The sequence below is a fragment of the Leucoraja erinacea genome, chromosome 12 (assembly GCF_028641065.1).
Source record: "Leucoraja erinacea ecotype New England chromosome 12, Leri_hhj_1, whole genome shotgun sequence".
In the NCBI taxonomy this organism is placed as follows: Eukaryota; Metazoa; Chordata; class Chondrichthyes; order Rajiformes; family Rajidae; genus Leucoraja; species Leucoraja erinaceus.
Window position 1 is genome coordinate 20,142,011 of NC_073388.1, and position 27,944 is coordinate 20,169,954.

The 27,944-nt window shown below is 43.9% G+C and overlaps 1 protein-coding gene across 1 annotated transcript; it reads right to left on the reverse strand.

Annotated features, from left to right (window-relative positions):
• Positions 1-1,081: 1,081 nt before the first annotated feature.
• LOC129702132 (tumor necrosis factor ligand superfamily member 10-like) lies at positions 1,082-26,722 on the reverse strand. Its single transcript, XM_055643730.1, has 5 exons — positions 26,411-26,722; positions 10,238-10,393; positions 8,967-9,003; positions 8,773-8,883; positions 1,082-2,790 (listed from the first exon to the last, which is right to left on the reverse strand). Exons 1-5 carry the CDS (start codon positions 26,594-26,596, stop codon positions 2,339-2,341), a joined length of 942 nt encoding a protein of 313 aa, XP_055499705.1. The 5' UTR covers positions 26,597-26,722; the 3' UTR covers positions 1,082-2,338.
• Between the last annotated feature and the right edge of the window lie 1,222 nt (positions 26,723-27,944).

Sequence of the window (27,944 nt, forward strand, 5' to 3'; positions counted from 1 at the left end):
CGTCACCCATTCATTCTCTCCAGAGATGCTGCCTGACCCGCTGAGTTACTCCAGCTTTTTGTGTCTATCTTTGGTTTAAACCAGCATCTGCAGTTCCTTCTTAATCAATGAAACTGATTGCTAACATTCATCAGTGGAAGTGTTAGGTATGTAGTAAACACAGGAGCTGATTCTGACAGATGCCATGTGAGTGATAAGCAATTAACTTAATATTTAACACCCTGCAAAGACATAGATATATGATTTTCAAAGGAAATGTAATAATTATTTTTGATACACTCAGAACCTTGACTTGAACATGCTAAATCTTTGTGAATCAAATTCAAAAATATATAATTGCCTGGTCCTATATTGATATAATAAACACAAAATACCAGAAATACTCAGTCGGAGTAGGCATCGTCAATTGAAAGAGTCCCTGCATCAAACTGTTAAATCTTATTTTTGTCAGAACTGGAAGAAGTTGGTAGGGTAGGTTTTTCAGACTGTAGGTTAAATAGGGAGCACAAAAGTCATGAAACTGGATGGGGGGGGTTGGAGGAAATCTTCAATTATGGAAACGTTTTGCCAGATGGACAGCAAATGCCCAGAGATGGATACTGGGGAAATGGAACAGAGTGATGTAAAAGCAAGTTGAGACGGTTGATGGGCATAGATATTTTTCCATAGCCCTTTTGCAGAATTAGGTGGGTAAAAGGACTGGAAGGGACCACATGAAGGAAAAGCAAGAGCAAAAATTGAAAGGTAAGGTTGGATAAATCTTCCATTTGAAGTGGAAAACAGGAACCACTAACATAGTTCTGACAGTATCAAGAAAGGGGGGGGGGGGAGAACCAAAAAAAGTTTAATCTACCCCATGAAAATGTTTCATATACCCCACGATGGGACCTACACAACAATATCTCTCAATTGATGGTTGAGAATGAGTAGATCATCTGAAAAGAATTGTGAATATTCAGCCAGAATGTTGGTGGTAGTTGGAGGATAGTTTAGATCGATTCAAGTACAATATTTGGCTCTCATTGCAGTGTGCTGCGTTATAACGAAGCAGAATGGGGAAAATAAATAAATCATTGCTGGACACAGTAAATGAGATTTATTTTATAGCAGCATACATATGTACAAATGTTTGGAAGGGAAAGCTTCCTGTTGCCATCTCAACAGTTTCTGCAATTTGGCATATTTATGTCAAAAATATTTAACAGTGCAATTATCTTATTTTTAGCCATATCCTTATCACTTTCCAGCAGTTGCAACTATGTTTTGAAGCATGTGTTTTTAACCTTCAGAGGAGTTTAGAGATACAGCATGGAAACTAGCCCTTCGGCCCACTGAGTCCATGCCAACCATCGATCAAAGGTTCACATTAGCTCAATGTCATCCCACATTCACATCCGTTCCCTACGCACTAGGGGCAATTTCCAGTGACCAATTAACCTGCTTGTCTTTGGGGTGTGGGGGGAAACCCAAAGTCACGGAGACCATGTAAACTCCAGACAGTGGAGCACCCAAGGTTAGTATCAATCCCGGGTCTCTGGCACTGTGAGGCAGCAGCTCTACCCACTGCGTTACTGTCCAACCACATCAACCCCAAGGACTGTTGCCCCATGTTCTATTCTGAATGGTGAGTTCCCCCTTTTTCCCTACTATCCACTGATAATGCCTCTGGCTCATTTGCAGTGGGAATTATCCCAATTTACCATACCAAATACGCCTGTTTTTTGAGAGTGGAAGTTTAGATGCATATCAGGAGTCTTGGCGTTTCCACAAAAGTGGGGGAGGGTATCAAACAAGAGGACATGACTTGAGAATTATGGGACAGAAGTTTAGGGGTAATATGAGAGTGAACTTCTTTACTCAGAGAGTGGTAGCAGTGTGGAATGAGCTTCCAGTGGAAGTGGTGGAGGCAGGTTCGTTGGTATCATTTAAAAATAAATTGGATAGGCATATGGATGAGAAGGGAATGGAGGGTTATGGTATGAGTGCAGGCAGGTGGGACTAAGGGGGAAAAAATTTGTTCGGCACGGACTTGTAGGGCCGAGATGGCCTGTTTCTGTGCTGTAATTGTTATATGGTTATATTCAGCTTTCTAATTGCTACAACTGAAAACTACCAGGTGTATGCTGTAGATAGCAAGCATCTTTCTCTGCTGAGGCATAGCATTCATTTAACATGTTTTACTCAACTGATGAAGTAAAGATCTTTTGGGCAATTCTCAAGCTAACTAAGGGTTAGGAGGAGTAGGGCCAATAAAACTGATTGAATAGTAATTGTTTGATACAATTAATTAATTTTGAACAGGTAGCTCTTTATAAAACTACTTACTATGTATTCTATCTCACACATCCAGTCTAAAGGATCCAAAATAGCTAGATTGCACATTATAATGTAGCAAGTTTCTGTCAGAGACGGTTACAAATATTTCATCATCAGCATCTAATTCAAAAAGTCCTCCTTGGTAGATGGAATTCAAACCATACTCTGCATTCGCTGCCCAACATTTTGTTCCCACACTTTTCATGAGCAGGATCGGTGAAGGGTAGGATGCAGACGTCTTGTATATGCATTGTACAAGTGGTTGCTCATTAGGTTTGGCAGGTTGGTCCTCAAGATCAAATGCATCTTTCTGGGGATATCTGAAGTAAGTCTGGGAATAAATGTAATATCGACCCTTTTGACTGGCTTGCAATTTTCCATGGTTGATTGTCATGTTGCGGATGTAAGATAACCCATCTCTAATACCCCATTTCACAATGTGGCGGCATGATGTGTCCAGAAAGTTGGGTAAACCTGTCAAAGAAATAATTTGAAAGATGCAGTTTCAAATAAGTTTCTTGCTTTTTCTATAATTCAGCATAGTTAATTTTAATAAAACAAGTAAATGGCAGACCAGTTAAACAGGTACTTTGTTTGTGTCTTCCTTAGTGAAGACAAAAGCAATCTCCCAGAAATACTAGGGGACGGTGGATCTAGCGTGAGGGAGGAACTGAAGGAAATTCATGATAGTCAGGAAATGATATTAGGTAAATTGTTGGGACTGAAGGCAGATAAATCCCCAGGACCTGAATCCCAGAGTGCTCAGGGAGGTGAAATCGTGGGTGCTTTGGTGATCATTTTCCAATGTTCTATAGACTCTGGATCAGTTCCTGTGGATTGGAGGGTAGCTAATGTAACCTCATGTTTTAAGAAAGGAGGGAGAGAGAAAACAGAATTAGCCTGATATTGGTAGAGGGGAAGATGTTTGAGTCGATTATTAAAGATTTAATAGCAGCGCATTTGGAAGGCAGTGACAGGATCGGTCAAAGTTAGCATGGAATTATGAAGGGGAAATCATGCTTCACTAATCTTCTGGAATTTTTTGAGGATATAATAAGTAGAATGGATAAGCGAGAGCCAGTGGATGTGGTGTATCTGGACTTTCAAAAAGCCTTTGACAATGTCCTACACGAGAGATTAGCGTGCAAAAGTAGAGCACATGGTATTGGGGATAGAGAACAGGTTGGCAGAAACTAATTAACGGGTCCTTTTCAGAATTGCAGGCAGTGACTAGTGGGGTGCCGCAAGGCTCTGTGCTGGGACCCTAGTTATTTACAATATATATTAACAATTTAGATGAAGGAATTAAAAGTAACATCTCCAAGTTTGTGGATGACACACAGCTGGGTGGCAGTGTGAGTTGTGAGGAGGATGCTATGAGGCTCCAGGGTGACTTGGATAGGTTTGGTGAATGGGCAGATGCATGGCATTTGCAGTATAATGTGGATACATGTGAGGTTATCCACTTTGGTGGCAAGAACAGGAAGGCAGATTATTATCTGGATGGTGTCGGATTAGGAAAAGGGGAAGTGCAACGACACTTGGGTGTCCTTGTACATCATTCACCGAAAGTAAGCATGCAGGTATAACAGGCAGTGAAGAAAGTTAATGGCATGTTGGCCTTCATAGCAAGAGGATTTAAATATCGGAGCAAGGAGGTCCTCCTGCAGTTGTACAGGGCCCCGGTGAGACCACACCTGGACTAATTCTGGTCTAATTTGAGGAAGGACATTCTTGCTATTGAGGGAGTGCAGTGTTGGTTAATTCCCAAGATGGCGGGACTGACATATGATGAAAGAATGGATCAACTGGGCTTATATTCACTGGACTTTAGAAGAATGAGAGGGGATCTTAAGGAAACGTGTTAAAATGATTAAGTGATTGGACAGGCTAGATGCAGGTAAAACATTCCTGATGTTGGGGGAGTCCAGAAACAGGGGGCATAGTTTAATAATAAGGGAAAGGTCATTTAGGACTGGAATGAGGAAAAACTTTTTCTCCCAGAGAGTTGTGAATCTGTAGTATTCTCTGCCACAGAAGGCAGTGGAGGCCAATTCACTGGGTGTATTCAAGATAGAGTTGGATATAGCTCTTAGGGCAAATGAAATCAAGGGATATGGAGAGAAAGCAGGAACAGGATGATCAGCCATGATCATATTGGTGGTGCTGGCTCGAAGGCCGAATGGCCTACTCCTGCACCTATTTGCTATGTTTCTATTTTAATGAACAGTTCCAGTACCAGCAGAATCTACCTAAATTTAACCGTGTGCTGAAAGTCAACACTTGTCAATTGAAGTATCGATGTAAACTTAATGCAGCAATAAGGAACTGCAGATGCTGGTTTAAATTGAAAATAAATGCAAAAAGCTGGAGTAACTCAGAGGGCCAGGCAGTATCTCTGGAGAAAAGGAATAGGTGATGTTGTGGGTGAAGACCCTTCTTCAGACAGTCAGGGAAAAGAGAAACGAGAGATATAGACAGTAATATAGAGAGATGTTAAGTATCTATGTTCTCCATAAGGTAACAAGTTCCATGCCTTGCACTACTATAAAAATCCACACTAGATTATTCGATAAACCTCTAAAGAAGGAAGAAAGTCCCTTAAAAAAATGTTGAGAGATTTTCAAATGCCAGGGAAGATATTGATGATTAATTAGTGAATGGGTGCGATGGATGTTTGGTTCAGCCTAAGCATAAAACATGCTCAAGTACTGACAATGGAGATCACTCGTAGACTAATTTCACCAAAGATTTTTTAAATTATACTATGACCTATTTTGGGGCATGGAAAAAAAAGTATTGAAAATAATAGACACATGGAACAGCAGACATTAGAATCTTGCGTAAAACACAAAGTGATGGAGTAACTTTGTTAACTCTGTGGAGAACATGGATGGGCGATGTTTCTGGTCAGGACTTGTCTTCAGACTCAGGACCAGGTCTGAAGAATGGTCCTGACCCAAAACGAGGCTTATCCATGTCCTCCAGAGATGCTGCCTGACCCGTTGAGTGTGTGCCAATGAAAATATTGGTACGGATATGCTGAGAGGTAAAAAATAAAATTGCAGCAGCAAGAAATAAATTGCAAACTATTTAGATTTTGTCCATATTTTCAATATAATATTTTAACTCTAGCAATAATCCAAAAAGGTAATTGGATTGGATTGGATTGGATTCAATTTATTGTCATTATCTCATAAGAGACAACAAAATGGATTTTCCTTACATTAAAATAATGGCAAGGGGAAAATATATATATATTTTATGCTGTGCAGGACTGCATGAGTTGTTAGGAGAACGCAGTGAAGGAGATTTAGAAGTTCTGTTTAACATTGAACAAGAGAGTAGTAATTCCAAGATCACCATTGAATGATGAGTGAAGTGAAGTGCAATAATCAGAGATATTAGCTGGTCTTCAGCTCTGGAAATTGTTTTTCACATCTGTAGTTACCTCACATTCACACATTTTATTGTTGTGAAAGCTGATAAGAAAATCTTCTGGGAACTGGAGCCAATAGAGCAGTCATTGGACCAACAACATCAACTCAGCTGGTGCATTGTAAGAGGAAGTGGTGGGGAAAGTTTGCTTTACCTACTGTCGGGTGTTGATGCGTTTCTGATGTTTGAATTGATTTGGACAGCTTCATGAGAGACGTTACATGTCTTTTACGATCAGATTAAATGAGAATGAGAGGAAGTAAGTTACCCTCAAAGGTTTGCAAAATAAAAGATTTGCATATCTACATTATTTATGCCATTACAAAATATGTATCTTCAGCCTGGCATTAATGTAACAAATTAAACAGTGCATTATTCCTTTCCTGATGTGACTAGTAGAGTGGATAGGGGAGAACCAATGGATGTGTTGTATCTGGACTTTCAGAAGGCTTTCGACAAGGTCCCACAGAGATTAGTATACAAACTTAAAGCACACGGTATTGGGGGTTCAGTATTGATGTGGATAGAGAAACTACTAAATCAAGCCTCCCTGTATATGTTGTACTGCTCCCTCGTACTGCCATACATGATCTACTGTGTGGAGGTATGGGGGAACACATATAAAACAAATACACATCCAATCTTCATCCTCCAAAAAAGAGCACTACGAATTATACATAAAACCACCTACAGACAATCAACAAAACCATTATTTATCAGACTAAAAACATTAAAATTTCAAGATCTGACAGATTATAAAACTATCCAAATTATGTTCAAAGCAGCTAATCAGCAATTGCCTTGTAATATCCAGGGGTTGTTCCAACGGAGAGAAAGCAAACACAACCTGAGAGGAACTTATATATTCGAAAAACCGGCAATAAGAACTAATGCAAAACTCCATTGTGTTACAGCAAAGGGTGTTAGTCTCTGGAATAACTGCCATGATGAGCTGAAAAAATGTAAGACTATTCAAACTAAAAACACTCTTCAGATACAAAAGATTGAATGGTTATGAGCTGGACTAGTGATTTTCTTTTCTGTTTGGTTGTTTCTTGTTTGTGGACTGTTCAACAGATTTTGGGACCATTTGTTCCCATTATTTTGTTTTTCCATGAAAATGTATAGAAAATAAGAGCGGGGTAGGACCAGAACAGGTTTCAAACTTCTTCTTACCCCTTTTGAACACGATATTATTTGTATTATTTGAGTTAACTTATTTGTTTGTTTTCCTTTGTGTTTTATTTTCTTTTTTTTATTGCTTTCAAGTTTATTTGTGTTCGTATTTTTTAACATGTTCAATAAATTAATAAAAGTAAAGTAAGTAAGAACTGGCTGGCAGACAGGAAGCAAAGAGTAGGCGTAAACGGGTTCTTTTCACAATGGCAGGCAGTGACTAGTGGGGTATCGCAAGGCTCAGTGCTGGGACCCCAGCTATTTACAATATACATTAATGATTTGGACGAGGGAATTGAATCCAACATCTCCAAGTTTGCGGATGACACTAAGCTGGGGGGCAGTGTTAGCTGTGAGGAGGATGCTAGGAGGCTGCAAGGTGACTTGGATAGGCTGGGTGAGTGGGCAAATGTACGGCAGATGCAGTATAATGTGGATAAACGTGAGGTTATCCACTTTGGTGGCAAAAGCAGGAAAGCAGACTATTATCTAAATGGTGGCCGATTAGGAAAAGGGGAGATGCAACGAGACCTGGGTGTCATAGTACACCAGTCATTGAAAGTAGGCATGCAGGTGCTGCAGGCAGTGAAGAAAGCAAATGGTATGTTAGCATTCATAGCAAAAGTATTTGAGTATAGGAGCCGGGAGGTTCTACTGCAGTTGTACAGGGTCTTGGTGAGACCACACCTGGAGTATTGCGTACAGTTTTGGTCTCCAAATCTGAGGAAGGACATTATTGCCATAGAGGGAGTGCAGAGAATGTTCACCAGACTGATTCCTGGGATGTCAGGACTTTCATATGAAGAAAGACTGGATAGACTCGGCTTGTACTCGCTAGAATTTAGGAGATTGAGGGGGGATCTTATAGAAACTTACAAAATTCTTAAGGGGTTGGACAGGCTAGATGCAGGAATGTTCCCGATGTTGGGGAAGTCCAGAACAAGGGGTCACAGCTTAAGGATAGAGGGGAAATCCTTTAAGACCGAGATGAGAAAAACATTTTTCACACAGAGAGTGGTGAATCTCTGGAACTCTCTGCCACAGAAGGTAGTTGAGGCCAGTTCATTGGCTATATTTAAGAGGGAGTTAGATGTGGCCCTTGTGGCTAAAGGGATCGGGGGGTATGGAGAGAAGGCAGGTACAGGATACTGAGTTGGATGATCAGCCATGATCATATTGAATGGCGGTGCAGGCTCGAAGGGCCGAATGGCCTACTCCTGCACCTATTATCTATGTATCTATGACTCCTATATTTGCAATCATTTTTATTTGTAGGAACTTGTTTGTTGTTTCCTCTTAAGCTCTGCGTTCGCTATGCTACTGGGAGAGTGTTGGTTTTGCATCATTTTTATGTTACGGCACTGAAACTAACCAATGAAAGATATTTAACAGAATCCATGGATAATTTGCACAATACTGTTTTCAAAAAAAGACTCTCATTCATTTCATACATTCATAAGCCATCACCGCAGCATCATACTATTGCATCCTTTAATGGATTTTATCACGATGATGCCCTTCACCAATATTTTACTGACATCTTAATAGTACTTTGATGTATTAACTTTATATGTGAATCGTGCTTGAGAAGATGAAAATCTGTTGCCCACCTTTTGTTGCCCTTGAAAAGTGAGCTACTTTCTTGAATTGCTCCAACTGTATTATCAAAATACTTCTATGATGCTATAAGGTGAGGATTCACTAAGAATAAAAGAACACTGACATATTTCCAAGTCAAGGTGATGTGCGGCTCGCAAACTGACCGCGCTTTAGTTAATCCAATCTAATCCAATTAGTTAGTTAAGTATAGTTAATCCAATGAATAGGGAGGGCTGCACTAACCAGGTAGCGAGCCATCTCGTACAGTGAGATGAGCAGAGGGACGGTATGTTGATTGGTCATCCAATTGCACTGTAGACTTGAAAACCTCTGGAGGTAAGTTGTTTATTATATCTGGAAAGGAAAACAGTTGTGTCATTTATCCAACTTTGTTGGGTCAGAGAACGTCAACGTGTAAGGACGTGAAACAAGCTCACCTTTACTGATACGCTGCTTGCTCGCTTTTTCTGTTACCTGAACAATTTATTGGGAAGAAAATTGTGAGAGTAAATTTGTGCAATCAGCTCAAAAATAATGTAAACTTCCGTAATATGTGCATGTTATGTCAAAACTCTCCCTCTTAATGCAACAATGCCAAAACAGCACTCCAGCATATCAATTGTCGTTTTTCTGACAATTGAAATAGTGTGCAATGTAGTGTGATATTTTTCAGCCAACAATCTCAGACTACAAAACCACAAGTGAACATATTAAGTACCAAATGATATGTTTTTGGTGTTCTATGTGTCAAAAGACTCGTATCCAAATTGAAAACAAGTAATTGCATATATGGAAAATCTGACAATCTTGCCATATGTCGTAATAACTCCACATTTAAAAACATTACTTTCCTTATCAAAGGCGGCACAGTGGCACAGCAGCAGTGTTGCTGCCTTACAGCATCAGAAACTCTGGTTCGATCCTGGCTACGGGTGCTCTCTGTACGGAGTTTGTACATTCTCCCTGAGACAGCGTGCATTTTCTCCAGGTGCTCTGGTTTTCTCCCATACTCCAAAGACATTCTGGTTTGTAGATTAATACACTTTGGTAAAATTGTAAATTGTCCCCAGTGGGTGTGATCACTGGTCGGCGTGAAATCGGTGAGATTAAAGCCAGTGAGATTGGCCGTCTACACTTGACCTAGATGAGTGTGGGCTCAGGAGAAGCATGGTTTGCCATTCCTGGCCGAGGGAATATGGGGGATGACGGGGAATGAGAGTACCACTATCGAAGATGTATTTATCTACTGTGATCAGTCCCTCTGAAGTCAGGGATCGGAGAGGAGGGGAGGTAAGGGGGGAAGCACAAGGGACCCAGGTTCGATCCTGACTGTCTGTATGAGTTTGTATGTTCTCCATGTGGGTTTTATCCGGGTGCTCCGGTTTCTTACCATATTCAAAAGACGTACAGGTTTGTAGGCTTTGGTAAAAATTGGAAATTGTCCCTAGTGTGTAGGATCGTGCTAGTATACAGGGATAGTGCTAGTATACAGGGATAGTGCTAGTATACAGGGATCGCTGTTCGGCACGAACTCAATGGGCCAAAGGGCCTGTTTCTGTGCTGTATCTCTAAACTAAAAATAATTCAAATTTCCATTAGGTGATTCTGTAGCTTCAAGAAAAGGAGTCAACACATTGATGCAGAAATTGCAGCTGGAGCACAACTTGACAGAAATGGAGAGAATTAACGTTGTCGTCTGTTCAATTACCTTGTTTGCAAGTAATTTAATTTTGTTAGCCAGTATCCAACAGGGATCTTCTCCGATCCGGTTGTTTATGTCTTCAGTTTCCTTCCTGAATAGTTGTTGAAGTTTGTCGGGATTAGACAGACACCATAACTCCTGGGAAGCTGTCTGATTTTTTATCTAAACAGAATAGAGAGTTCAAGTTTGTGAGTTTATTGTCAAGTGTCCCTGATAGGACAATGAAATTCTTGCTTTGCTTCAGCACACAGAACGTAGTAGGCATTTACTACAAAACAGATCAGTGTGTCCATATACCATAATATAAATATATACACACATGAATAACTAAACTGATAAGGTGCAAATAACAGATAATGGGTTATTAATAATCAGAGTTTTGTCCGAGCCAGGTTTAATAGCCTGATGGCTGTGGGGAAGTAGCTATTCCTGAAACTGGTTGTTGCAGTCTTCAGGCTCCTGTACCTTCTACCTGAAGGTAGCAGGGAGATGAGTGTGTGGCCAGGATGATGTGGGTGTTTGATGATACTGCTAGCCTTTTTGAGGCAGCGACTGCGATAAATCCCCTCGATGGAAGGAAGGTCAGAGCCAATGATGGACTGGGCAGTGTTTACTACTTTATGTAGTATTTTCCCCTCCAGGGCGCTCAAGTTGCCGAACCAAGCCAGCATGCTCTCTACTGTGCACCTGTAGAAGTTAAAGAGAGTCCTCCTTGATAAACCGACTCACCGTAATCTTCTCAGGAACTAGAGGCGCTGATGAGCTTTCTTGATAATTGCATAATTGATAAGAGCATGGACTTTGTAAGGCTGGATGTAAAGAAGATGGGCATTCATCAGTTATAATTTTACACACTAAGTAATTAAATTCCTCAACTACTCAGCAGCATTATTGCTGCTCCTGAAGCATTTCAATACTCTCACATACAATTATTTGATTCCTTTATTGTCATTCAGACCTTTCGGTCTGAACGAAATTTCATTGCCTGCTGTCATACACAATAATAATAAATAACAAAACATACAATAAACACAAATTAATATCCACCACAGTGAGTTCACCAAGCACGTCCTCACTGTGATGGAGGCAAAAGTCTTAGTCTCTGTCTCTTCCCTCCTTGTTCTCCCTCTGCACTGAGGCGATCCAGGCCGAAGATGCCGCCCTCCAGTCCAGCGGACCTCCATGGTGATGTCGCCGCTGCCGAAAGCTGGAACGCCGTCTCCGCTCCGAGTCGGCTCGCCACAGCCTCAGCTCCGAGTCCCGCTGCCTCAGCGAGTCATGCCACCGCTGCCTCAGCTCCGAGTCCCGTTGCCTCAGCTCAGAGTCCCGCTGCATCAGCTCCGAGTCCCGTTGCCTCAGCTCTGAGTCCCGCTGCCTCAGCTCCGGGCCGCTGCCGAAAGCTGGAACGCCGCATCAGCGAGTCGGGCCACCGCTGCCTCAGCCCCGAAGTCGGCCAGCCTCGCGTTGTAAGTCCTGGCTGGCTCTGCCTCCGGAGCCTCGAGGTCGGTCGCAGGTTGGAGACCGCCAGCTCCGCCATTAGGCCTCAGCGTAGACGGAGGCTGAGAAGGGGGATACGACAAAAAAAAGTCGCATTCCCCCGAAGGAAGAGACAAAAAAACATGTTTCACCCCCCCCCCCCATAACACAACCTAATAAACTAAAATTTAGCTAAACGACAAAAAAAACAACAACAAAAAAGTAAAAACAGACGGACTGCAGGCGAGCCGCAGCTGTCCAACAGTGCCGCCACTTCCGGATTAATTACTTTGAAGTGGAATTATTAATAAACTGCAGCAGTCATTATGTATAATACGATCTCACAAATGGCAATGGCAATTTCCCTGCTCAATCCTGGCTTTTTTAGTAAGTAGACAAAATGTTGGAGAAACTCAATGGGTGAGGCAGCATCTATGGAGCAAAGGAAATAGGCGACGTTTCAGGTAGAAACCCTTCTTCAGACTCGGTGACTGATTTGGTGCTTTGCCATGTGCATTAATCATTCAGCAAATAATTGAGCATCCGTTAATGTTCTGAATGGTTAGAAAAATATCTTGAGCCATACAATAAATCTGCTCACTGTGAAATGCCAGTCTGAGGCAGGAGAGCTGGAAGAGAAGAAGAAAAAAAGATGGCAAAAGAAAATGCTGGAATATAACACTAAAACGCAATGCTGGAAGAACTCGGAGTAAAAAAGTGTTAGTTGAAGTTTTGGGTCAAGACCCCCCGTGTCAAAATTGAGAGGGAACAGGAAAGATTGCCAATATGTAGCTATATGGAGGGACTGATAGGTGATGGGTAGAACAAGGGGAGGAGATGATAGACCAATTGAATCCATGATTTATGATGATATGTTAAAGTTTAATCAATGCTGAAAATTCCTGGATTCCTGAAATTTCTCTGCATTGTAAAAAGACTTGAACCTGTGCTCAACACTTTTTAAAGCAAACCTCCTAATGAGAATTGAAGTACTGATTATATAAGAAAGGTCAGCTTCTCTGAACACACCCATAGGAATTTTGTTTTCTTATTTTCATTTGTAGATGAAACTTTTTGTTTTTTTCTTTTCCAAAAGACAGTAGTACTTCACTGCAAAATCATCCTGCATTACATGCTCAATGCCTCATGTTTTTCATTAATTATCCTGTAGCTACAACCCTATTTGTCAATTCCATCGCTCTGGTAAGAGTCTTGCTGTGGAGGAATTATTTCCCCCTTTTTGCCCCAGGTGACTACTCTGCATTCCCCTTCCTTCGTCTGTCATCTGCTACCAGCATCCCCCCCCAGTAAATTTTCTACACTCCTGCATTCTTGGTTATGGTTTCATGTCTTCAGCGGGATTTTGACATTGTTACTCTTACTTGAAAATCATTAACATAGAAACATAGAAACATAGAAAGTAGGTGCGAGAGCAGACCACCAGGTCCATCGAGCCCGCACCGCCATTCGCTCATGGCTGAACACTAAACAGACACACTTACCCACAAACAGTAGACACAAGACACAGAACACAAGACACTACCCTCCCCTTTATACCGCTATCACCCCTCTCCACCCCAAGAACCTCGTGATCTCCTGGGGGAGGCAAAAAACCGGATAAAAACCCAGGTCCAATTCGGGGAAAAAAACCGGGAAATTCCTCTCCGACCCCAATCTAGGCGATCGACACTTGTCCAGGAGATCACTCAGGTCTTACTATACTAACCATACCTAGGTCCATATCCCTGCCCTCTCCCCGTAGCCCCTTATCCCCTTGGCAGCTAAAAAACCATCTATTTTAGTCTTAAATATATTTAAAGTTTCTGCTTCCACTGCTCCCTGGGGCAGTGAATTCCATAAATTAAAATCCACCCTCTGGGTGAAGAAGTTCTTCCTCATCTCAGTTTTTAAAAGAGCCCCCCCTTATTCTGCAACTATGTCCCCTAGTTCTAGTTTCCCCCCGATCATTGGGAACATCCTCGGTGCATCCACCCGATCAAGGCCCCTCACGATCTTATATGTTTTCAATGAGATCGCCTCTCGGCGCCGGAGCTTCTAAACTCCAAAGAGTAGAGTTCCAGCCTACTTAACCTTTCCTCATATGTCAATCCCCTCATTGCAGGAATTAATCTTGTAAACCTTCGCTGCACTGCCTCCAGGGGCTAGTACATCCTTTCTTAAGTATGGACCCCCAGAACTGTACACAGTATTCCAAATGTGGTCTCACTAATACTGTGTACAGCTGCAGCAAGCCCTCCGTGGTTGTATACGCAATCCCCCTAGCAATAAAGGCCAAAACTCCATTGGCCTTCCTGATTGCTTGCTGCACCTGCATACTAACTTTCAGTGATTCATGTACTACTACCCCTAGATCCCTTTGCGATGCATTACAACGCAGCTCCTCTTCATTTAGAAAATAACTTGCCCTATCATTTTTTTTTATCACACAGAGGATGGTGCCAAAGTGAATGACTTCACATTTATTAGTATTAAATTTCATCTGCCAAGTTGTTGCCCACTCACCTAGCTTATCTATATCCTTTTGCAGACTCTTCCTATCCTCCTCATCCCCTACTTTTGCTCCCATTTTTGTATCGTCCGCAAATTTTGATATATTACACTTGGTTCCCTCCTCCAAATCATTTATATAAATTCTAAACAACTTGGGTCCCAGCCCCGACCCTTACGATATCCCGCTAGTTACCGGTTGCCATCCCTAGTATGAGCCATTTATCCCCACTCTCTTCTTCCTATTTCGTAGCCAATCCTCTACCCATGCTAATATTATTACCCCCAATCCCATAATTTTTTTATTTTTTAGCAATAGTCTCTTATGTGGCACCTTGTCAAAAGCCTTTTGGAAGTCCAAGTATACCACATCCACCGGTTCCCCTTTATCCACCCGGGTTGTTACTTCCTCAAAGAATTCGAGCAGATTCGTTAAACAGGACTTCCCCTTCACAAAACCATGTTGGTTCTGTCCGATGAAGTCATGTTTATCCAAGTGCCCCGTTAGTGTTTCTTTAATAATTGTCTCTAACATTTTACCCACCACCGATGTTAGACTAACCGGTCTATAGTTACCCGCCTTCTGTTTACTTCCTTTTTTAAATATAGGTGTTACATTGGCCATTTTCCAATCCACTGGGACCGTTCCTGCCTCCAGGGAGTTTTGGAAAATTATCACCAATGCATCCACAATCCCCACCGCTATCTCCCTCAAGACCCTTGGATGTAATCCATCATGCATAGAAATCATTCATAAGCTCCTAGGACAGGCAGTTATCTGATGCATGTTGATCTTCATTACCTCAATTGAATTTTTCTACCACAATCTCTTAATATTATAGCTCAGAATTTTTCAAAACGTTTCGCAGATTCTTAAAGTGTTAATTTTATAACATTTAAAATTACCTTTTGTATGTAGAATAAGATATCTTAAAAGCTTAAGCACATTAGGTAAAAGTCTAGCAGCTGGGAAAGAGAACAAACAATTGACACCGATGATACCAGGACTGGAAGGCTTGTTGTTACTGGATAAGTTGTGTCTTTTTTCTCTGGAGACCGAGGGGTGACCTTTTTGAGGTACATAAAATTGTGAGGAGCATGGATAGTCGCAGTCTTTTTTACCAGGGTAGGGTATTTGCAAGAACGGAACTCACTATCAAAACATGGAGGGGACGGGGGACACAATTTTTTGGCAGCCGCGCGCACATGCGCACACTCACACATGCGTGCGAGGCTTCAGAGGCTCAATCCCGCGCTAAATGCAGCTCAACTCTGCCTGTCTCACCGGGTTAACCAACAGCCCTGTCTGGACTGACGGGATACCAACGCTGCTTCTCCGCGCTGGCCATATTTCCCGCAAGCCCAGGCAGGTTAACCTGGCGGGGATGTCGCCCACCTATCCGGTAGGCGGCGCGGCTCTGGCCAGCAGCGGCCTCTGCAGTCTGTCCGCGTTTTTATTATTTTCTGTCTGTGTTTTAATGTAGTTTTTTTGTTATTTTTTGTTGGGGTGTGTGTGTGTGGGGGGGTGGGGGTGGGGTGGGGGGGGGGGGGGGGAAACTTTTTAAATCTCTCCCTGCACTGGAGACCCGACCCTTTTTCCTCGTCGGGTTTCCGTTGTCGTTGAGGCCGCAACGAGGAGCGGCCTCCAACAGGAAGAAGCCGGGGACTCAGGTGCTACTCACCGTCGCCGTCGCGGGGCTGGCCGAGTCCGGAGCGGTTGGAGTGGTGGAGGAGCGCTGCTGCTGCTGAGTCGGAGGCTGCTGCTGAGTCGGAGGCTGCTGCTGCTGCTGCTGCTGCTGCCGATGCGGAGGCTGCTGCTGCGGGTCTGCGGACAGCAGCGCCGGGTGCCCGCGGATCCCTGGAGAGAGACCGGTTTTCGGGGCTCCTGCAACGGCGAATTCTCCCGCCCGAGTTGCGGGGTCGAAGAGCTCCTGGAGCGGGGCCTAACACCATTGCCCCGCGCGGCTGGAACGGCCGCGGGACTTTACGAGCGCACACCGGGGGCTCCAACACCAAGACCCGGTGTGCGACCTCGCACCACCCGGCGTGGCTTCAATGGCCGCGGGACAATCGCCATCGCCAGCCGGGGGCTTTGACTTTGACTCTGACATCGGGGGGGGGAGAGTGCAGTGGAGAGATAAGTTTTTTTTGGCCTTCCATCACAGCTATGTGATGGATGTTTATGTAAAATGTAATTATGTTGTGTCTCTGGGTCTATTTGTGTGTGTAATGTATGGCTGCAGAAACGGCATTTCGTTTGGACCTCTAGGGGTCCAAATGACAATTAAATTGACTCTTGAATTGACTCTTGACTCTTGACTCTCAAAACATGGGGGGGGGGGGGACGTGTCCCCTTTGGGCCCCCCCCGGGTTTTCCGCCCCTGGGTATTTGAGAATTAGAGAGCAGATGTTCAAGTTGAGAGGGGAAATATTTAAACTTTATCACACAGAGGATGGTGCAAATGTGGAATGAGCTGCCAGAGGACGAGGTGGTGTTGGGTACAATTACAGCATTTAAATGACTTTCAGACAGATACATGCGCAGGAAAGGTATGAAGGGACAGGAGTCAGTGCAGGGCCTGAGGGCTTGTTTCTGTGGTCTAGAACCAGGGCCGGCCTTAGGAGGTGCGGGGCCCAATTGGAAACAATTTTGGTGAGCCCCAGGTTCCCAGCCAAGGTCTGTGGATTCATAGAAATATAATTAAAGTCTATTATAGACTTTATATCTGTATGGTAGAATGGAAAGTAATCAAAATGTGCACTTAAAAAGTGCCTGCAACTTAATGGAGCAAACAGATCTAAGCTACATCTATATATTACTATAACGCTGTTCTTGACTGGTTTTGGCTTTCTGTGCTGCGGTTTCCAACAGAACGCCGCCACCTTCGGCCGTCATTTCGGCCACCTCGCTCAGAGCCCCCCTCCGCCGCACGTGTGCCGAGGATTTTTCCCGTCTATGTAAATTGACAGAGATATTAATGTTTTTACAACATTCCCCATTCTCTCTGCTGCCCCTGCTGGAGGGAGGTGGAGGGACTATAAAACCAGGAAGTGGTGTGCCTCAATCAGTCTCTGCAAGTGGTGTGCCTCAATCAGTCTCTGCAAGTGGTGTGCCTCAATCAGAGCTTTGAATGACACTAACAAATGTCTACAGCACTGCGAGTACCCTTAATTTGGTTTGAAAATTAAAATATGGTTAGAGGTAAAAAAGCACTGCCTGCAAATGGTTGTTTGGGTTTGGGTTGAAGTAAAAAGGCACTCTCTCAGCCCCCCCCCCCCCCCCCCCCCCCCCCCCCCCCCTCTCTCCTCTCCTCTCCCTCTCCTCCTCTCCCCTCTCCTTTCCTCTCTGCTCTCCTCTCCTCTCCTCTCCCCCCATCTCCCCCCTCCCCTCTCCCTCTCCCCCACACCCTCTCCTCTCCCCCTTCCCTTTCCCCTCCTCTCCCCCTCCTCCCCTCCCCCCCCTCCTCCCCCCTCTCCTCCCCTCTCCCTCTCCTCCTCCCCTCCCCCCCCTCTCCTCTCCCCCCCTCTCCTCCAATCCCCCCTCTCTCCTCCCCCCCTCCCCCCTCCCCTCTCCTCTCCCCCTCCTCTCCCCTCTCCTCTCCCCGCCCCCCTCCTCTCCTCGCCCCCCCTCTCCTCCCCCCCCTCCCAGCTCCTCTCTCCCCTCCCCCCCCCCTCCTCCCCCCCCTCCCCCCAATCCCCCCCTCTCTTCCTCCCCCCCCTCTCCTCTCCCCTCCACCTCCCCTCATCCCTCCCTCATTCCCCTCCACCAGGTCCCAGGCTTCTTTCCTTCTCTCCCCCTCTTCCCTCTCCCCTCCTCCTCCTCACTCCCCCTCTCTCTCTCTCTCTCCCTCCCTCCCCCCCCCTCTCCTCTGTTCAGGCAAAACTGGTTTTAAAGTGGCTGTCATCCATTTAATGAGAATCTTAATTGATTTCTGTGAAGATAGTTAATCACGATATATCATTGTTTTAAAGCTAATGTCTAACTGCGCAAAAATGTAACCAACAATGTGCAAACCAATACTTTATCTTGATTCAATTATTGTTACTGGGGGCTCAGCTGTTGATTCTCAGAAGTTTCCAGTTTCACTTGCAATTTACGCCAATACTTGTGTGCACACAACACTGACAATGTGTTGTGCTGTTCAAGTAAGGTATCTCAGATAGAAAGAAGCAAAACGCTGAAATAACAGTAATTTGAAGAGCCCATAAGTTAGTTCGTAGTGATCTTTAGTCAATAGTATCAGGACAAAATTGGTTGGCAGACAGGAAACAAAGAGTAGGGATAAACCGGTTCCTTTCGGAATGGCATGAAGTGACTAGTGGAGTACCACAAGGTTCGGTGCTGGGACCGCAGATATTTACAATATACATTCATGATTTAGATGAAGGGATTAAAAGTAACATTAGCAAATTTGCTGATGACAAACAGCTGGGTGGCAGGCTGAACTGTGAGGAGGATGCTTTGAGGATGCAGGGTGACTTGGACAGGTTGGGTGAGTGGGCAGATGCATGGCAGATGCAGTTTAATGTGGATAACTGTGAGGTTATCCACTTTGGTGACAAAAACAGGAAGGCAGATTATTATCTGAATGGTGTCAAGTTGGGATCTGCGGGTCCTTGTTCATCAGTCACTGAAAATAAGCATGCAGGTACAGCAGGCAGTGAAAAAAGCAAATGGCATGTTGGCCTTCATAACAAGAAGAGTTGAGTATAGGAGCAAAGAGGTCCTTCTGCAGTTGTACAGGGTCCTAGTGAGATCACACCTGGAGTATTGTGCGCAGTTTTAGTCTCCAACTTAGAGGAAGGACATTCTTGCTATTGAGAGAGTGCAGCGCAAGTTAATTAGGTTAATTCCCGGGATGGCAGGACTGTCTTATGTTGATAGAATGGAACAGCTGGGCTTGTATCCTCTGGAGTTTAGAAGGATGAGAGGCAATCTTATTTTTTACACATAAGATTATTAAGACAAAGTAAACTACAACATTTCAGTTTGTTGTCTACTTTGTTGTGTGATATCAGATCCCAGAGGTGGCAATAGGGATATGGGGCAGAATCACTGATTTGTTTCTAATATTCAAGCAGTTTCATTGTCCATACAGACTTGTAATTAGCTAAATGACAATTCCCAGCAAGCACCAAAGCCTGAAGTAAACTCAGAAATAAAATGCTTGTGAGGGCAGTCTCCTTCCACACTGATCAGATCTAATAGTTGTTGTAACATGACTCTATTATTACATTCCCGCAGTAATGTTGTCCGGGATGAAAGGTTAACACCTACACACAGAGAGAAGATTAGATTAGATTAGATTAGAATGGATCCTTTATTTGCCATTCAGACCTTTCGGCCTGAAAGAAATGTCGTTGTTTATTGGTGGGCCATATTCCATAGATACATAGACAATAGGTGCAGGAGTAGGCTATTCTGCTCTTCGAGCCAGCACCGCCATTCTATGTGATCATGGCTGATCATCCACAATCCGTATCCCATTCCTGCCTGCTCCCCTTGATTCCGCTAGCCATAAGAGCTCGATCTAACTCCCTTTTGAATGCATCCAGTGAATCGGCCTCCACTGCCTTCTGAGGCAGAGAATTCCACAAATTCACAACTCTGAGTGAATTTTTTCCTCATCTTAGTTCTAAATAGACAATAGACAGTAGGTGCAGGAGAAGGCCATTCGTCCCTTCGAGCCAGCACTGCCATTCAATGTGATCATGGCTGACATCCCCAATCAGTACCCCATTCCTGCCTTCTCCCCATATCCCCTGACTCCGCTATCTTTAAGAGCCCTATCTAGCTCTCTCTTGAAAGTATCCAGAGAACCGCCCTCTGAGGAGGAGAATTCCACAGACTCACAATTCTCTGTGTGAAAAAGTGTTTCCTCATCTCTGTTTTAAATGGCTTACCTCTTATTCTTAAACAGTGGCCCCTAGTTCTGGACTCCCCCAACATCAGGAACATGTTTCCTGCCTCTAGCGTGTCCAAGCCCTTAATAATCTTATGTTTCAACAAGATCCCCTCACATCCTTCTAAACTCCAGAGTATACAAGCCCAGCCGCTCCATTCTCTCAGCATTTGACAGTCCCGCCATCCCGGGATTTAACTTGAAAACCTACGCTGCACTCCCTCAATAGCAATAATGTCCTTCCTCAAATTAGGGGACCAAAACTGCACACAATAATCCAGGTGTGGTATCACTAGGGCCCTATATAACTGCAGAAGGACCTCTTATATTCAACTCCTCTTGTTATGAAGGCCAACATGCCATTTGCTTTCTTCACTGCCTGCTGTACCTGCATGCTTACTTTCATTGACTGATGAACAAGGACCCCCAGATCCTGTTGTACTTCCCCTTTTCCCAACTTGACACCATTTAGATGATAATCTGCCTTCCTGTTTTTGCTACCAAAGTGGATAATCTCACATTTATCCACATTAAACTGCATCTTCCCACTCACCCAACATGTCCAAGTCACCTTGCATTCTCATAGCATCTTCCTGACAGTTCACACTGCCACACAGCTTTGTGTCATCTGCAAATTTGCTAATGCTACTTTGAATCCTTTCATCAAAATCATTGATGTATATTGTAAATAGCTGCGGTCCCAGCACCAAGCCTTGCGGTACCACACTAGTCACTGCCTGCCATTCTGAAAGGGACCCGTTAATCCCTACTCTTTGTTTCCTGTCTGCCAACCACTTCTCTATCCATGTCAGTACTCTACCCCCAGTACCATGTGCCATAATTTTGCCCACTAATTTCCCATGTGGGACCTTATCAAATGCTTTCTGAAAGTCCAGGTACACTACACCACTGGCTCTCCCTTGTCCATTTTCCTAGTTACATCCTCAAAAAATTACAGAAGATTAGTCAAGCATGATTTCCCCTTCGTAAATCCATGCTGACTTGGACCAATCCTGTTACTGCGATCCAAATGTGCGGCTATTTGATCTTTTATAATTGACTCCAGCATCTTCCCCACCACCGATGTCGGGCTGACTGGTCTATAATTCCCTGTTTTCTCTCTCCCGCCTTTCTTAAAAAGTGGGATAACATTAGCTACCCTCCAATCCACAGGAACTGATCCTGAATCTATAAAACATTGGAAAATTATTACCAATACGTCCACAATTTGTCAAGCCACTTCCTTAAGTACCCTGGGATACAGACCATCAGGCCCTGGGGATTTATCAGCCTTCAGTCCCATCAGTCTACCCAACACCATTTCCTGCCTAATGTGGATTTCCTTCAGTTCCTCCATCATCCTCTGGTCACTAGTACATCAGGGAGATTGTTTGTGTCCTCCTTAGTGAAGACAGATCCAAAGTACCTGTTCAACTCATCTACCATTTCCTTGTTCCCCATAATAAATTCACCTTTTTCAATCTTCAAGGGCCCAACTAATTTTGTCTTCTTCACATACCTAAAGAAGCTATTAATATCCTCCTTTATATTCTTGACTAGCTTACCTTCGTACCTCATCTTTTCTCTCCGTATTGCCTTTCTAGTTATCGTCTATTGCTCTTTAAACATTACCCAATCCTCTTGCTCCCGCTCATCTTTGCTACATTGTACTTCTCTTTTATTTTTATACTGTCCCTGACGTCCCTTGTCACCCCTTGCTCCCCTTGGAATCTTTCTTCCTCTTTGGAATGAACTGATCATGCACCTTATGTATTATTCCCAGAAATACCTGCCCTTGTTGTTCCACTGTCATCCCTGCTAGTGTATCTTTCCAGTCAACTTTGGCCAGCTCTTCCCTCATGGCTCCATAATCCCCTTTATTCAACTAACACTGACACCTCCGATTTACCCTCCCCCCTCTCCAGTTGTAGATTAAACCTGACCATATTATAGTCACTACCTTCTAACGGCTTCTTAACTTCAAATTCCTTTATCAAATCCAGTTCATTACATAACACTAAATCCAGAATTGTCTTCTCCCTGGTAGGCTCCAATACAAGCTGCTCTAAGAATCGATCATGGAGGCACTCCACAAACTCCCTTTCTTGGGGTCCAGTACCAACCTGATTTTCCCAGTCTACCTGCATGTTGAAATCTCCCATAACAACCACAGCATTACCTTTATGACATGCCAATTTTAACTCCTGATCAAACTTGCACCCTATATAGAAACATAGAAATTAGGTGCAGGAGTAGGCCATTCGGCCCTTCGAGCCTGCACCGCCATTCAATATGATCATGGCTGATCATCCAACTCAGTATCCCGTACCTGCCTTCTCTCCATACCCCCTGATCCCCTTAGCCAGAAGGGCCACATCTAACTCCCTCTTAAATATAGCCAATGAACTGGCCTCAACTACCCTCTGTGGCAGAGTTCCAGAGATTCACCACTCTCTGTGTGAAAAAAATATCCAGGCTACTGTTTGGGGGCCTGTAGATAAATCCCATTAGTGTATTTTTACCCTTACATTTCCTTAGTTCTATCCATACTGACTCCACATCTCCTGTTTCAATGTCACCCCTTGCAAGGAACTGAATTTCATTCCTCAGCAACAGAGCAACCCCACCCCCTCTGCCCACCTGTCTGTCTTTTCGGTTGCAGGTATACCCTTGATATTCAGTTCCCAGCCCTGAGGCTCTTGCAGCCATGTCTCAGTAATTCCCACAACATCATACTTGCCAGTTTCCAACTGAGCCTCAAGCTCGTCCACTTGATTCCTTATGCTTCGCGCATTCATATATATTTGGCGTCCGTATTCACTTCCCCCCTCACACCGTTCGCAATTTGCCCTGACCTTACTCTCTTATCCCTTCTCGAACTTTCCTTCCCCCATTAATTTGGGAGCCTTTTGTGACTTTTCCTGTACTCACTTCCCCTTTAACTCCATCTTTATACTCTCAATTTGTCAATCCCTCCACCCCCACCACTATTTAGTTTAAACCCACACGTGTAGCCCTAGCAAACCTGCCTGCCAGAACGTCCGTTCCCCTCCACTTAAGATGTAACCCGTCCCATTTGTACAGGTCACCCCTACCCCAGAAGAGATCTCAGTGGTCTAGAAATCTAAATGGCCTGAAGAAAAGTTCTAAATCAGTCTGAAGGGTCTCGACCCGAAACGGCGCCTATTCCTTCTCTCCATAGATGCTGCCTCACCTGCTGAGTTTCTCCAGCATTTTTGTCTACCTTCGATTTTTCCAGCATCTGCAGTTCTTTCTTAAACATACCCCTTATTCTTAAACTGTGGCCTCGGGTTCTGGACTCAACCAACATCAGGAACTTGTTCCTGCATCTAGCGTGTCCAATCCCTTAATAATTTTATATGTTTCTACAAGATTACCTCTCATCCTTCTAAATTCAAGTGAATACAAGCCCAGCCGCTCCATTCTTTCAACATATGACAGTCAGTCCTGCCATCCAGGGAATTAACTTGGTGAACTCCCACTCCCTCAATAGCAAGAATGTCCTTCCTCAAATTCCAGCAGACGAGGATGGTAATGTCTTGCTGTCATTGTTAAGTGCACGACAAACTGCACCAAGTGTATCTTTTTCCTACTTTCTGTTTTCTGCTCGTGGCACTGTGACATTGAGGATATGTTCAAACACCTGCTGTGTACTAAGTCGATAATGGCAATATTAAGTTGGAGTATTGCGTACAGCGTACAGAATGTCTCCTTATCTGAGGAAAGACATTCCTGCCATAGAGGGAGTACAGAGAAGGTTCACCAGACTGATTCTTGGGATGTCAGGACTTTCATATGAAGTAAGACTGGATAGACTCAGCTTGCACTCGCTAGAATTTAGAAGATTGAGGGGGGGGGGGGGGAATCTAAAGGGATCAGGGGGTATGGAGAGGGCAGGTACAGGATACCGAGTTGGATGATCAGCCATGATCATATTGAATGGCGGTGCAGGCTCGAAGGGCCGAATGGCCTACTCCTGCACCCGTTTTCTACGTTTCTATGATCTTATGGAAACAAGCCAGCGCCACACGTTGTATTTATTGGAAGCAACTCCTGGCAGAAATGCAACACGGAGAAAGCCCGGTGGTGCCGAGGTTCTGGAATTACAAGTGGAATAACCGCCAGAGTAGAAACATCTTTAGTTTTTTTGTCACTTACTTTGCTCTAGTATCTTTGGTGTGTACCGTCGATAATGGCAATATTCGAATGCCGGTGGCCTGTTTTCACACTACGTGGCAGATCAGCCTGTGCTTAGTCTGTCCATTAAAACTATTTCTACACTATTTGTTTTTAGGAGTCGCTAAGAGTGGAAATGCTCTGTTGGATTTCCTCCTTCTTGGGCTGAATACTATTACCAGCATTCGTGCTGCGATCAGGCTTTAACCCAGTGCAATCTGGGGATCAAAACGGGTATTTATGTTCTTTCTCTTTTTAAGCAGCCCCGCTGGATCGAGGCTAGTCATGTGCAGGGCAACCGTGGATTTATCTACAGAAAATGCTGGAAAAGCTCAGCGAATCAGTTAGTATCTGTGGAAAGCGAAACTTAATAGGTCACATCCAGAACGCTTTATCGGTATTGAGAAAGAGTGATTCGAGTTGGTTCAGCAGAGAAGGTGGGGAGGATGGTAGATGGGGTGAAGGGAATTTCTATACTCTGGTAAAATAATGGGAGAGTTAAAATTAAACTTCTTTATCTGTGCAATGTTATTTAGTTTGAACACAAGCAAAAAAACGAGACTGACATAAAGAAAGAGCGAGTTATCTCATGTTTAGAGAATTCGACAGTCCCGCATGCCCTGTCATGAGTCTCGCTGTTGATCCCCAAACATGCATTGGGCCTTGGTGCAACAAGGGAGGATACAGACGGAGAGGTCACAGTGGGGATGAGGTGGTCAATTATAGTAGCAGCTCAGGGTCACTCTTGCGGACTGTTGGCGGGTGCGATGAAAAGCGCTCGTCATTGATCCATCTGTCCATCTCCACCATCCCAATCACCCAGACTAACGTTGCTTTGTCTGATTACTGATGAAGGTCCCTGTACCCAAAATAGGAGCTGTTCCACCTTCCACATTTGCTGACTGCTAGGAGTCTGAACAAGGGTCTCGACCCCAAGCGTCACCTATTCCTTTTCTCCAGAGATGCTGCCTGACCCGCTGTTACTCCAGCTTTTTATGTCTATACTGTTTTTCCACCGTTTTCTGTTTTTATTTCAGATTTCCAGCATCTGCCTTTCTATAATGTGTCAGTGCGTCTCTCCACTCAGTCACAGTCAAACAAAGTAAGTGCCAAAAAGGCTAAAGATGTTTCTACTCTGGCTGGCGGATATTCCACTTGTAGTTCCAGGACCTCGGCTTTCTCCGTGGTTGCATTTCTGCCAGGAGCTGCTTCCAATAATTACAACGTGTGGCGCGGGCTTGTTTCTAGCCTCCGGCTCTATATTAAATATCCATGGTGACCAAAAGTAGGTCGAATTAAATCTGCACCGAAGCTTTTCTGCTGGCATACGGTAGGCGCGCCTTCACAAACTAAAGCAACACGCCTCCCTGGAACAATATTTAAAGTGCTTTGTTTGCTAACACCACTTACTGTGTCAAAACAAATCACTGCACCTGTAACCGCAAATGCTACCATTTCACTCTTCTCCCTTTCCAGAGTGAAAGTTTGGGAGAAGAGTAAACTGCGTACTTTAATATTTATCCAGCAAACGTACAGTATTGTAATTTTAAAATGACTGTACGGGTTTGGAGTGTGAGGGGGGTGGAGTGGACTGGGGAAGATTGTTCAAATTCCTTCCGAAACCTGTATGGGTTTGTAAACGCATTTCAACACAAGCACCTCAGCACACGATGGGTTTTTAGCACGGACCCCTCTTTCAGCTCATCAACTTTTGCAGGCTCGGCACACTGCAGTGTGATTCATTTTCGCTTTCATCCCACTTTAATGTTTGCCCTTTATCAGAATTCGTATTTTGGCTCAGTCAGCCGACATGAACTAAGTTTTACACAAAGAGCTGGCGTTTAACTTCCTTTGTAAATTTCCGCCAATTATATATCACAGATAGTGACCGAACCAGTAAAAACCACAGCGGGTATGCAGTTATTTTCTGTCACATCACATTTCCCTTTCTGTTGTCATCTCGAAAGACAGAGTTGTTTTTTTTTGCAATTACTTCCCAAATCCAATTTAGCCCAGATTCTCTAGGAAATAAAATACTTGTTAACATCAACCCGACTCGTTCTGCAGATTGGTTCATCCAGGCAGCAGAGTTTACCTTTGAGATTTCTCTTGTGAAATATATAAACAATCCGGCAGTCGCACAAACTTGCACCATAAGCAACGCGACGCCTCCGGTCACTACGCCCAGAATCAGCTTGGATTTGACGGGGGTCCGGGGGTCGGGGGATAACATCTGAGCCGCAGACTCCGAGCTGCACGATCGAGAGTATTGTCCAGCCATCGCATCCCACTGATTAGTAAACGCGAATTATCTGTCTGATTGGAAGGATATAACCTTTAAAAAAAAAATCCTCTGCGAGTTGTTGTGGGAGGGTGTAAGCAGGAGGGTGTAAGTACGTTCACCCTGGCTCCCCGCCCGGCTGCTGAAAATCACTGATTAAACTGAGCCGATATAACTATCGCCGCCCACTGCTTTTCGCCTCTCCAATGTTAAAACGGTGGTATTCAAATCGACATTTAATAAAGATTTTTTCGATAAAGCATGGATTTTTTCTATATCAAGCGTGGAAATTGTCTGCAAATAAGAAATTGGCCTGCAAGCAGATAGTTTATCCAAGACTTTTTCTTCTTATAGGATTCCGGCAGTGTAGACGCTGCTAAGCGTATTACTGCCCTTCCAAGACTTCAATATGTCAAACTCCTTTCAAAGGGCATTTCATCACTTGTATCATACATCTGTTGCAGTTTAAATTAAATGCAAGGCTTAAAAGAACCAGCTATGATTGGCGAGAGTTCAAAAGGCAAGATAAAATCCAAACATTCTTAATGAAGTAATTACAAAGGACAGACGGGAAACCTCCCCTTTATCAGATGCGCCAAAGAAAATGAGACCAAGGAAGTAATGTGCAATAAACCATGGTTTCATTATGGTTGCCACGTTACGGGAAAGTTGTGATTGCACGGGGATGTCCAGAAAGTTAAGAATTAACAAAGTTTTATTGCCAAAACTGGAAAATTATAGTCTAGGTTATAGAAATGGGGTTTCCCTAACAAAGTGGTAAATATCTGGAATATAAAAACAAGGAGCTGCAGATGCTGGTGGATTAAAGCAAAGAAAGGCATAACGTGCTGAAGTAGGCATGCAGGTGCAGCAGGCAGTGAAGAAAGCGAATGGTATGTTAGCATTCATAGCAAAAGGATTTGAGTATAGGAGCAGGGAGGTTCTACTGCAGTTGTACAGGGTCTTGGTGAGACCACACCTGGAGTATTGCATACAGTTTTGGTCTCCTAATCTGAGGAAAGGCATTCTTGCCATAGAGGGAGTACAGAGAAGGTTCACCAGACTGATTCCTGGGATGTCAGGACTTTCATATGAAGAACGACTGGATAGACTCGGCTTGTACTCGCTAGAATTTGGAAAATTGAGGGGGATCTTATAGAAACTTACAAAATTCTTAAGGGGTTGGACAGGCTAGATGAAGGAAGATTGTTCCTGATGTTGGGGAAGTCCAGAACAAGGGGTCACAGTTTAAGGATTAGGGGGAAATCTTTTAGGACCGAGATGAGGAAAACATTTTTCACACAGAGTGGTGAATCTCTGGAATTCTCTGCCACAGAAGGTAGTTGAG